At 37.6% G+C, this 12,361-nt stretch overlaps 1 protein-coding gene across 1 annotated transcript; it reads left to right on the top strand.

Moving 5' to 3' along the window:
• The first annotated feature begins 282 nt into the window (after window positions 1–282).
• On the top strand, window positions 283–11,020 carry PGM2 (phosphoglucomutase 2). Its single transcript, XM_009707392.1, has 10 exons — window positions 283–447; window positions 1,311–1,417; window positions 1,759–1,843; window positions 3,251–3,334; window positions 4,792–4,985; window positions 6,157–6,346; window positions 7,044–7,141; window positions 9,653–9,833; window positions 9,956–10,049; window positions 10,887–11,020. The coding sequence occupies exons 1-10, from the start codon at window positions 361–363 to the stop codon at window positions 11,018–11,020; spliced, it is 1,254 nt and encodes a 417-aa protein (XP_009705694.1). The 5' UTR covers window positions 283–360.
• Window positions 11,021–12,361: the final 1,341 nt, after the last annotated feature.

The raw sequence follows: 12,361 nt of genomic DNA, 5'->3' as shown, positions 1-12,361 counted from the left end.
TCTTTTCACTTTCCAAAATGTGATATATACACTTCTGTCAAGGAAGCATGTTCACTTAAGGACATAAATCTAAAATAAGTAATACTTGAGATTGTACTGACTTAAAATTAGGAAGATGTAGCAGGAGTTCTGGTGTTCTTGAAGTGATGTGCAATGTTTTGGTGCTGAAATAACCCAGTATTGAGAGCGGGAAAGAAAGTCGGTTCTGTTAAGAAACTTAAGGTATTAAAAACAAACAAACAAAACCTTTTCTAGAATACCTGAATTTTGTATCTACAGAATCCCAAAACTTCTGCAATAGTGAAGCAGCTGGTTGCTGAAGGAAATGCGGGAGAACTGCAGAAATACTTCGGCTCGCGGATGGAGTTTGGCACAGCAGGGCTCAGAGCTGCCATGGGAGCAGGGATTTCCCACATGAATGACTTAACCATTATCCAGACAACCCAGGTACTGTGTTCGGCACTATATCGCACTTAACTGGTTGTATATATGTATGGAGGAGCCTCATTTATGACAAGCAAATGAGTATTCTATGGAAGTACAAGGTTTTTACTAGTCCTCCAGTTTTCAGAAGTAATTTAAATGGTAATTATTAGCAGAGTGCTGATCTCTGAAAACAAGCAGAGAGAAGCAGCTATTAAGCCATTAAAATAAGTTATTTTCCATAATTGATTTGTGATTGAATTTATACACAGCTACAGTTAAGCTCAAGTGGATCAGTTAGTCCTGATGTAACAACTACAAAAAAGCCCAAAGATAGCCAGCATTTGGCTAAGCTTTGTGTATGTTGGACATAAATTTGCATAAATACACTGAAACTATATATGTGCATATAGGTCCTAAAGTAGATCTACTTGGAGAGAGCTTAAAAAAACCCAAAACCTTAAATTACTGCAACCTGGAATGGTGGCGTATCATGTCCTAAACAGATGTCTTTATTAAGGGTGAGATTCAGTTAAAAAACTGAAATATTGGCCAGTTGTTCTCTTCCTCATCTGAGACCTAACACAGCTAAATAATTTCTCAAAATCTGCAATTCAGAATAATCATGTTAACGGTTTTCTTTCTGGAGTTCATTCTGATTTTTGGAAATGTACTTAAATGCTGTCCAGCTTCACAATATTGATTTGCGGGTTTCTGATATTTCTTGGTGTTTACTGGTCCTACACAAACTGAATCCCAGTCCAATCCAGTGAGATGTTAGGTGTGCTCACCTTTCTGAGACATCAACATCTTAGCAATCATCTTAATACAATGATAAATTAAATATTAAGATCGCGTTAATGAGGTGGATTTGTTGTTGTCTTCAGGGATTTTGCAGATACCTTGAGAAGAATTTCAGTGACCTGAAAAAGAGAGGAGTTGTGATTGGTTTCGATGCTCGTGCCCATCTTTCCAGCGGAGGTAGTAGCAAAAGGTACTTTTTAGGTTTTAAGTGTTTTGTAGATATCTTGTGTGATCCATTATGGTTTTATATCTGCTTGAAGAGTATTTTCTCTTTCTGTAGGGTGAATTAAGGTGAGGGATTTATAGTATTTTTATATTCTGTTAGTGCCAAAGCAGTTCTTAGGTTATGCTTTGTCTGTTGGGAATAGTGAGGGAATGCATTTAAATTGGGTCTGTATAATAATTTGGTGTTTATTTATGTGAGGTTTGGTTGGTTTTTTAAATTGAAGTGGGAAGGGAAGCTGTGAATTCTAGGAAACTAATTGGTGAGAAAATGAATATATTTCCTAGGCATCTTTTCTTCCTGTCTAGGTTTGCAAGACTTGCTGCTAACACCTTCATCAGTCAAGGAGTTCCAGTTTATCTGTTCTCTGATGTCACACCAACTCCTTTTGTGGTAGGTTGCTCTATTATGTCTTTTTATATACACACAAATTCTGTCAGATATCTTGCATTACTTACATTAAGGAAAACTAGACAAACCACTTTTAACCTTTTAAGCTCTACCTGCAGTTAGTCTTATGCTTATTTAACTGTATTTAGTTTACAACATCCACAGCAAAAGAAGAAAGAAGCTTCATGGAGTATCAGTGACAGTGGGATGCGTTTCTATTCATACCTACTTTCAGGCAGATTTCTTGTAGAAGACATCTCATCATTTCTAGGTTGCTGTGGAGTCTGAAGTCAAACGTACATTTAGTTTTGTGATGGTTGGTTGGTTGGTTTGGTGGTGTGGTTTCCTACTTTCAGGCAGATTTCTTGTAGAAGACATCTCATCATTTCTAGGTTGCTGTGGAGTCTGAAGTCTGAAACGTACATTTAGTTTTGTGATTGTTGGTTGGTTGGTTTGGTGGCGTGGTTTGTTTTTGTTTTTGTTTTTTTTAATTTATTTCTTTTTGGGGCATTGAATCCCCAGTAGCCTTGTTAAATAGCAGGTTGTTGGAGTGCAGTGATGCTATGCCGGGAGGGTTGTTGAACGTGTCTGCCTTTTCACCAACAGAGCACTAGGTGTCAGTTCTCTAGAGCAATAGAGAAAACCCTACCTTTGCACTAAAAGCAGCAGTTTCTCCCGATACCAGTGAGTGCTGCAAACAGAACCTAGCGGGATGAAGACTTCATATGTAACGTTCTTGTACTGATACAAATTTTGGTAGATTTAGAGTCAAGTTCTTCATAGAGCAGCTTAAAGCAGCGTTCCAAGAACTGCAGTCGGTTGCATTTGCTGTTAAATAAAGAGCCAGGAGTAAACTTGAACTGGACCTGTGATCACAAATAATGGTTTATTTTTAATTCACTCTATCTGCTTTGGACTCATTTATAAGAGCTCTCTCCTAAACAATTCTCTTCTGAACCACGATGGAGTAGTTGCTCCACAGGCTGCTCTCAAAAGATAGTACAGGTGAGACTGCTCCAGCTGCAATCCCCTACCCTGTGCAGACTTCTGTCATTACCTCAACAGACTTTGCACCCATAAAGACCTCACGTATCTTGAGTCATTCTACAGTAGGCAACACATGCATTCAGTTTTCTTCTATAAAAACACTACTCTCAAGAGCCACAAAGCATCTGAAACAACACTAAGAATATATAAATAGGAAAATGCACAAGTAAAAGCAAGGGCCAAAGTTGTGCCACGTGGGGTCTAGTGGAGCAAGTACTACTTAACTTCTACTTTAGAGAGTCTGTAGGAATCACATCCTGGCTTTCTTTTTGTTCAGCAGTATGGAAGTATTGCATATGCATGAGAATAAATAATATATACTATTTTGCACATTCTACTTCAGATAACTTTCTCTTGTTACAGCCATACACAGTAACTCATCTGAAGCTTTGTGCTGGAATTATGGTTACGGCTTCCCATAATCCAAAACAAGATAATGGTTACAAGGTATTCCTATACAATCTATTTTCTGGCTTTTTTCAAACATTTTTTTTCATGTAGAAGCATTAATACTATTGTATATAGTTCCTAGCATGATATAGACCAAATTAATTGATAGTTTGATCTCTTCTAGGTATATGTATTTAAAGCTAGTAGCATGTTACACTAATAACATAATTAAAATCTTAGCTCTAAAAAGTAGGAAGGTAAGTAATACCGTTGCCTACTTTGGAACACTTCAAAATACTGACTGACCTCTTTTCAAAAGCATTAATCATTTCTCCAATTCATGATTTAAAAAGATCTGTTTAATTTCACAAATCCAGAGAATTAAAAATATGTGAAACCTAATGTCTTGGTTGTACAAAACATTTTCAATAAATTCCATTACTTTCTTGTAGTGTAGTTTTCTTTTGCCAAGTGACACAGTTATCAGTGACCTTTTTCTATGATAGAAATCTGCTTTCCAGTGAAAAAAACATGGCTGAGCTGCCTGTCTGCCAGTCATCCCATAGCTGGACTAGTCATGTACAGACTTTCCAAAATACAAAAATGGAAGCTGGGAGATCTTTTTTGTCGTCTTAATAGAGAAACAAGGCATTAGCAGGGATGATTTCTTGCTGTCTCTCCCTCCAGAACTTCATGTCTATTTTAAAATTTGCTTCTTTTATTTCTTTTTTTTTTTAATATTTCATGCATTGATCTCGATAGCTTGTTTGGATGTTTTATCAATTACTTTTTTAATTTACTTCATTTTTTCTTAATGTTTTGTTATTTGGGCTACATATGTACATGGCCTAGACGCTGTTATGTATGTTTCCTTAAACTTGTGATCTGCAAACCATCAGTAGAAGGAAGTGTGCAAACAAGTGTCAAAAAGTAAAACATGATAAGTACACCTCTTCCTGGATGTGTAAGCAATCAACAAAAAGGAGAAGGCTACAAGTAATGAACATCTTGAAACTTAGTTGAATTTGTGCTTGCTGTTGTGGCAACGCTGCAACTACAGCAGCAAAGTTTTTGTGCCTTTTTCCTTAATTTTTTTTGTGGCAAATGTGTTTCACTTTTGCAGACTTTTTTCCTCTTAAGAATTCTTCTCTATATAGTGATTATACTTAAAAATCTATAAGAAAGTATATGAAATAGCATGGGCAAGTTATCAGTCCCAAGGCTGGCAGATGAGCTGATACTTGAATCTTCTCAATAAATGAGCTGGATCTTGTTTTGTGTTTCATTATGGGTTTTGATATCTTCTGAGAAAATGAAACAGCTTTTTTTGTAGAAGAAAAATAGGGTGTGCGAGGAAACACTGAGAATATGAACAGGGGAATACACTGGGTATGCTTAAGCCCAATTTCCTGTAATACTGTACCAAGTGTAGTGCACCTTAGCCAACAAAAAAATAACAAAGCTATCTTACAGTATTGATGACTGAATACTCACTTACTCTATTTATTATTTAGGTTTACTGGGAAAATGGGGCTCAGATCATTTCCCCTCATGACAGAGGAATTTCTCAGGCTATTGAGGAGAACGAAGAGCCATGGCCTCAGGCTTGGGATGACAAACTGATTGACAGCAGCCTGCTACTTCATGATCCATATGCCACGGTCAATAAGGATTATTTCAAAGACATACAGAAACAGTGCTTTCACAGGTAACTGGTGTTAACTCCATTAAGAGTATGGGATTTTCTATCTAGTACGTCAGTGGGGCAGTTTAAATTGATGGAAGTCAGGGCGGCAGTGATCCCGCCATGATCCAGTTCTGTCTGTGCCGCCTTGTCATCTGTGGTGGTAGCACTGGCAGCTGTGTGGTGACGTAAGCCAGTTCATAAAGCTGCTCTGGCAGAAGTCTAACCCAGCAAAGCAAGAGATTAGTTTCTGATTATATCATCTCCCTGTAGTTGCATGACTACCCATCAACCAAATACCACTGCAAGACTGGGGCTGTCTTGTGCAGCTGGGGGTAAGTGGACACTGGTGGTCCAACAGCCTTAAAATGGGCTTCTAAGAGAGAAGGTGCACCAGGCTGTTAAGCCAGTTCTGGGAGAAGGAGGTCTTGCTCTGTCATTGTAGCCTTGTGTGTGATCCTGGTGGCCTTGGGCACCTTGCATAAGCCTGTTCCTGTCACTTGCTCAAGTGAAAACTTTATTCAACAGAATCAAGTGGATGTTTCTCTTTGTGATTAACAAGTAGAATCAGTTTATCGATTAGATGAGTAGCAGCCTGTTAGATCTGCTTATTTACACCAAAATTTTAACCACCAGTAACCATGTTCCTACTCTTGCTAAAAACAAAGTCAGAATTACTAGAAAGTTGGGGCTATGTGAGAAGTTACGCTGCTTTTTCAGAATAGGAGTTAAATGTCTCCTTAGGAGTTTGCATGCCTTTAGGTATGTTCCACACTTTCAGTAATGTACTTCATAAAAATGAGTGCACTCAAATGAGGGATGCTGCTTTCAATTCACTGTCTTCACAGTCTTCACAGTCTTTGGAGCTGGTTTAAATGCCAGAGTTGGGGATGAAGAGTCTTATTAGTCAGTTGTATTTGTTTTCCACTCACCTCCTTTGAGGTGCATAGAGTGCACTATCTTTCTTATTCCAGTGATTTGCGCATACTGGGACATTAGATATCAAGAGTGACTCATATTGCTGAAAAATGGGGCTAAGCCAGTTTTCAAGCCATTACCTTTGAGATCTGACCTCTTTAAATTATAATTTTAACAGTGATGTAGAATACTGAATCATACCTGTTTCTCAATATAGTCAATTTTGTGCAAAATGTTCTTCCATATCCAAGTTTACTGTTTATATGTCTTATTTCAGGAATATAAACAAGGAAACAAACCTGAAATTTGTTCATACTTCTGTGCATGGCGTAGGTCATAAATTTGTGCAGTTGGCCTTCAAGGCATTTGACCTTAGCCCTCCTTTTGCTGTTCCGGAGCAGAAGGATCCTGATCCAGAATTTCCTACAGTGAAGTATCCAAATCCTGAAGAAGGCAAAGGTGTCCTGGTAAATACATATTTATTTTTTTTTTAAATAGTTGTGATGTCTTTCAAACAGTGTTTCCTTTCTGCCAGTAGTCATGGCTGTAAATATTGGTTGAAGGTCTATTTTGTTTCTGTTTTCATAGCCTTACATTTAGTGAAGAGTTAGCTGGTATCCTTTCATTGAAATGTATAACTCTTTTTGAACGAGTCAGATAATAATTAGCTATAACTTTAAACTACTTTGTTCTGTGCTCTAACAGAATGCGGAGCATCTGCACATAGTACAAAGTGACACAGTTCCTTTTAAAAAAATTATAATTAAAAAATCTTCACAGTTGGTTTTGGGAAGTTTCTACAATTTACATCTGAAATACAAGGACTCAGTTGTTCTGATATGACACCAGGAGGGAGCAGGGGAAGTCCTGACAGATGTTTAAAATTTCTTCTGCAAGTACTTCTGCCAGACTTTGTTATTGAAGGATCCTGTTGAATGTAAGTAGCGTTTGACTCGGGCTGCAGAAGTGGAATGATGTAGGTGAAGTTAAATATCCTGACCTCTACTGCTACCAGGTGTGAAGTTTATTTTCTGTAGAGGCACATCATGACTTTGGGTATTTGAGATTAAGTAAACTGGGAGAATTATTTAAAACCTACAAAGAAAGTGAAAATACTAATTACGAGTATTAACACTCATCTGGTCTTGCTTACCACTTTTCCAGACATTGTCTTTTGCTTTGGCTGAAAAAGATGGGGCAAAAATCATTTTAGCAAATGATCCTGATGCTGATCGACTTGCAGTGGCAGAGAAACAAGAGAGGTATGGTAATAAAGAAATGCAAACCATTTACATTTTTTACTTAAGGGCTAGGCTCACTTGGGGGATTCTTGCTACTTGTATTGCAGAGGAAGATAGAATAGTTGGGTTTGGACTGAAAACACACAGAAATGCGAGAGGATTGTATGAAGCAGACCACAGTGAGGGCAGTAAATGAAATTATTAATATTAGATGCTGTACAGAAGCCTGGATAAATACTTGATACTGCTGTACTTGAGGCTTGCACAGAAGCATATGAATTGTTGTGATTGTGCTACACCTTTTTGAAGGTAGATTTTCAGTTAGAAATTTTTCACGTAAGACTGATAAACATTCCTTGATACTATGTTTATTAAATAATTACTTGAATATTCAGTTCAACTTTATACTTCCCTGATAATCCCAGGAATAGGGAGCATCCCTGTTCTTTAATATGAGTTCCTTCTTTCTCAAATAGGTAGACCAGACATTTTACTAATCATTACATGATACTGACCTCTTTCGCTCAGTTCCCCACTTCTATGCATGATGTCACATAACTGCATTTCACCTTAAGCTTTGGCAGTGTTTGGTACTTCTCAGTATAGTCATTTGTACTCTCTCCTTTAAGGACTGGCTATATGTGCATTAATTATCTCTGTATATCCTGTCAAAGAATGGGATCACAAAAGGTAAACTTGCTCAAACAGGGGCTTCTCATAAATTTTTCCGATGTAAGGAATGTGGAACCTATAGCTCTGACCCAATATTGCCATCCCCTTATTTCATGCCCCCTGATATCCTGTACTTGTCCAATTGTTTGCACTTCTGTATTATGGTTATATTTGATGAATGAAAATAAGCTGAAGTACTGCACTTGGTATCATATCTACAAATAGTGGTGTTTCTCTTTTATCTAACTTGATAAAGCAGAAACTAATCTAGGCAGTTAGAAACCATAAATCTTTAATTAATAAAAGTAAACTTCAAGGTTTTCAGCTCAAAGAGGAGCAGAACAAAAATCTGCTGCTGGGCCAGGAGCAGAAATAGTGGAAATGAATTCGCTGTGCATGAGAGCTAGAAGAGGGAGGGATATAAAATCACGGCAACAGTCCTTGGTACCTAAGGGATGAGATGGGCACCTGCTAGATGTCCTCGGTGATTGTGGATGATGCAAATATTTGAACTTGTAATAGCTACGCAAATTCCAAAAACTCAGTAAGAGGAGACAGTGCAAATGCCCATTTTGGTCACCAGAAAATCTTTTGGTCTTGTAGCAGCTTCAAAAGTGGCAGTGTTTTCTTTGGGGTTTTGGGGCTTCTTTTAACTCATTAGCCTCACAGCATGAACTAAGGAGGCTTCTCTGCCTTTAGAAGAAGAATGGGCTAATTGGCACTCTGCTGTATCTTGGGCACTGGTAGCTGGAATATCTTTATTTTAATGTTTTTGACCTGTGCCAGCCTCAGTTGGCAATGCAGCATTGAGGAAAAAGCATAAGAAGCTTCAGTTTGTGCTCGTTATGATGGGTTAAAACAAGAACACAAAATCACTCATGTTTTTTGACTAAAAACTTATAGCTGTCAGAGACTTGAAGAGGGAGTGTTAGTTTATTGCATTTATCACCAGGGAGAGCGTGGTGCTCTCATTCTGCTACCTCTTTGCTAATTGTTTAGCCAGTCTTAGTTGTCTCCTAACTTTCAGTCCTGCATCTTCCTCTCAGACTTCTGCTGTAGCTGTTCAGACACTAATCGGATATTAATATAGACTTCTACAGTATCTGTACTTCTTCTTTGACAGAAACTCCTGCTAGAGCACACTCTCTCAGTGCTCTTATACTAAGTTGTCGCTGTGCATTGCTTTGTGCCTGTTGGCATAAATGCAGGAGGCTGAGTCTGCTTCTCTTTCACAACAGGTACTGTTTCTGTAGGTCTTCGTTTTTGTCAGTTTGGCAGTGTCTTTGTCCCCTTTTGTGACTGGGAATTTTGGGGCAATTTTGACATCTGTCTTGCCCTTTTTCCTTCCATTTTTCTTGTCCTAGCAACACATCAATGTTAATCTTTTTTTACCTGTTGGGATATTTTCTGATCTTCTCAATGACCAATTGATGTATTTGTGATTAAATAAAGCATATTTGTCACTGAGTCAGCTAAAAATGCTGATCACTTGAGAACTGCATTTTCATGTCTCTGTGCTTGCCTTAATCACTGATTTTATAATTTGTCTGCTGAATATTTTTGTTTTACTTAAAATACACTGGAAATATCACTGTTTCATCTTTGGATAAACTCAACAGCTAGTACGTATGATGGAGGAAGAAGGTAACCATTTTAGAATTTTTAGGGGGAGGAATTTTTTTGTTTGTTCATAATGAACAAATGATATCTTGTTACTGTTACTTGGAATTCATATGCAGTGGTTTATTTGTTAGTATTCATGTATGGAAGAACAAAAAGATTTTTTTTTTTTCCCTCCAGTATTATCCTTTGAATTCATAGATTTTCTGTTGTTTTTTTCTTTTTCTTTTTTCCCTCCAGCGGTGAATGGAAAGTGTTTTCTGGAAATGAGCTGGGAGCTCTTTTAGGCTGGTGGATCTTCACTTGCTGGAAAAATAACAATAGGGATACTTGTGCCATTAAAGACGTCTACATGTTATCCAGTACTGTTTCTTCCAAAATCCTGAGAGCAATTGCATTAAAGGAAGGTTTTCACTTTGAGGTAAGCAACGTATTATAAGTTGTTCCATGTTCTTTTATTTGCTTTCCTACAGAGTGTCATATCTTTGTAAAACATTGCTTTTATTTTTAATGCCTTTTTTTTTTCCCTCCTCACTGCTGTAGGAAACACTGACAGGTTTCAAGTGGATGGGCAACCGTGCCAAACAGCTCATGGACCAGGGAAAAGCTGTTCTTTTTGCATTTGAGGAGGCTATAGGTAAGAAACAGAATGTTATGTTCTGGCGTCCTGTAAAATAAGGAAAGTAGGACTACTGCAAAAAATGGCAATACAAAGGTGTCCTCAACACTGCGGGTGTATTTCCAGTGAGTAATCAATAATCAGCCATTTGGCTGATTGATATTACTAGTTTTAATCCTTTGTATCTGTCCTTAGCGCAGAGTATGGTGATATGAGCTAGGTGTATATATCTTTAGTAGCATGGCTATGTACAGTTGGACTGCAAATTCTGCACAAGGTATTTAAAAAAACAAACACGTCTTTCAGACTGCAAGTTAAGTATATGTTTACCTGACAGTTCTAAGATTAAATGTGAATAAAATAAAGTAAAAACTCCCCCAAATTACACTTGTAAACTGGAAAGCCATAAATAAAAGCTCTGAATTCCTGAGAAGGAAATTGTAAAGCTGAAATGCTATTTCTTGAGTATCTCACTACCTGAAAACCAGAGAAAATGTGACCAATTTCACAGATAATTATCAGTGTTACCATATGCTGCCATGTAAGGGTAATCACATTTGAGACAAGGCTCGTGCAGTGTGACATGTCTCTTTCATGAGACCTCCAAAAGTACTCGGGAGCATCTGACACTGATACAATACAAATCTGTCTCTTATCTTGAAATGTCATTAAATACCTTGCTTATCAAAATTAACACTGATTAGAAGATACATTTTTTCCACTTTTGGTTTAACTCTAAAATGTCTGTACTATGGCAATGTTGATTCCTCCTTTAAGAGATGCTGGTTCGATTAACTCCCTTCCCCCCTCCCATCTTATTTCCTCATACAAATATATATAATTTTCTTTGTTTAGGGTATATGTGCTGTCCTGCTGTTCTGGACAAAGATGGTGTCAGCGCTGCTGTCATAACCGCGGAGATGGCTAGCTTTTTGGCAACCAGGAATTTGTCATTGTCTCAGCAGCTGAAAGCTGTCTATGATGAGTGAGTTTGATTGTAATTGTTTAATTTTCAGATTTTCTCCATTCCACATAGCGGGGTTAATATGGAGTCAATAGCAACCTATAGTATATGAAGAAATAAAAATTGGATTATTGTACTATTAACACAAAATTGTGTTAATTTTCTAGATTATAGAAGTACTATATTGTACTGTTATTACTATTGTACTATTATTACTATTACTAATATTGTACTATTAATACAAAATTGTGTACATCTTCTGGAAAGTGCTCCTGCCTCATGGGCATATTTATGGAATTTATTTATGAAAGATATTTATGAGTTTGTTTTGTGTTATTTTAAAAATAATAATATTACTTTACTAATTCCCTATTAGTTAATGAGTTGTTGAGGTATTTTTGTTTGCTAGTCTGAAAGGCTTTTCTCTTTTAGGAAGTTCTGCTTTTGGGTCTTTTTACAGAAGATTGGCCTGGTTTTTGGCCAGCAGTGTTGCCGTATTGTAGAGATCATAGTGCCTCTTGCTGCTTAAGTGTGTCAGACGCACAAAAATGTTGATTGCAGAATGGGTCTAAGCAGCTCTGGCATATTTATGCTACTCATAAAGCCAGTTAGCATCTGTCCTGCTTGCAGGGCTACATGTGATTAAATTAGTTCTAATTGGCTCTAAAGTTAGACTTTTTACGATACTATTCTGGCTTTTTTTTTATGGATAGTACACGTAGTTGGATGTTCTCTTCCTGCTTCTGAATACTGAGGTTTGAGCTGATTATGCAGAAGTGCTTGCTGGCTTTAGAAAACTTCCAAACACAGCTGTATGCAGCTGAGTCTCCTTCTCAGAGCTTTTAATATGAGGCTCTGCTTTTCTTTTGTTCTTATTTAATGTGTTCAAAGACCTTTCATGGGGCGGGGAATGGTTTTTGTGGGGGATTTGGGTTGGTTGTTTTCAAGGAGAGAGCAGCGCAGGCTGGCTGATACTCTCCACCTCTTCATGTCTCAAAGACTCTAACAAAGGAGTGGTGGAACCTGCAAAGAGACTCATGGAAAACTCCAGCCTTGGTGCTCCTTGTTTTACTGATCCTCAGAGCTCTCATTAGCAGGCAGCGCTAGCCATGCTTGTTTCATCCACTGTTTAAGAAGGAATCAGGTGGCAAAGACTTGCTAACACTCTGTATAAATAAATTGTGGGATTTATCAGCTATTGTACATGGCAGAAGGAAACAGTAATGTAAATGCATGGAAGAGGAATTCATACCTATAGCTACAAATATAGCATCTGACATGAGAATTCCCTTAGTTACTAGTAGCTGGAAGTGTATATTCAAAGAATTATCCTTCTCTGGCTCATGTTTTTTGGTTTGGTTCCGCC

Source organism: Cariama cristata, unplaced genomic scaffold (assembly GCF_000690535.1).
Source record: "Cariama cristata isolate BGI_N322 unplaced genomic scaffold, ASM69053v1 scaffold5559, whole genome shotgun sequence".
In the NCBI taxonomy this organism is placed as follows: Eukaryota; Metazoa; Chordata; class Aves; order Cariamiformes; family Cariamidae; genus Cariama; species Cariama cristata.
Note: the sequence above shows the minus strand (reverse complement) of the source record. Positions and strands in the feature narration are given on the sequence as shown.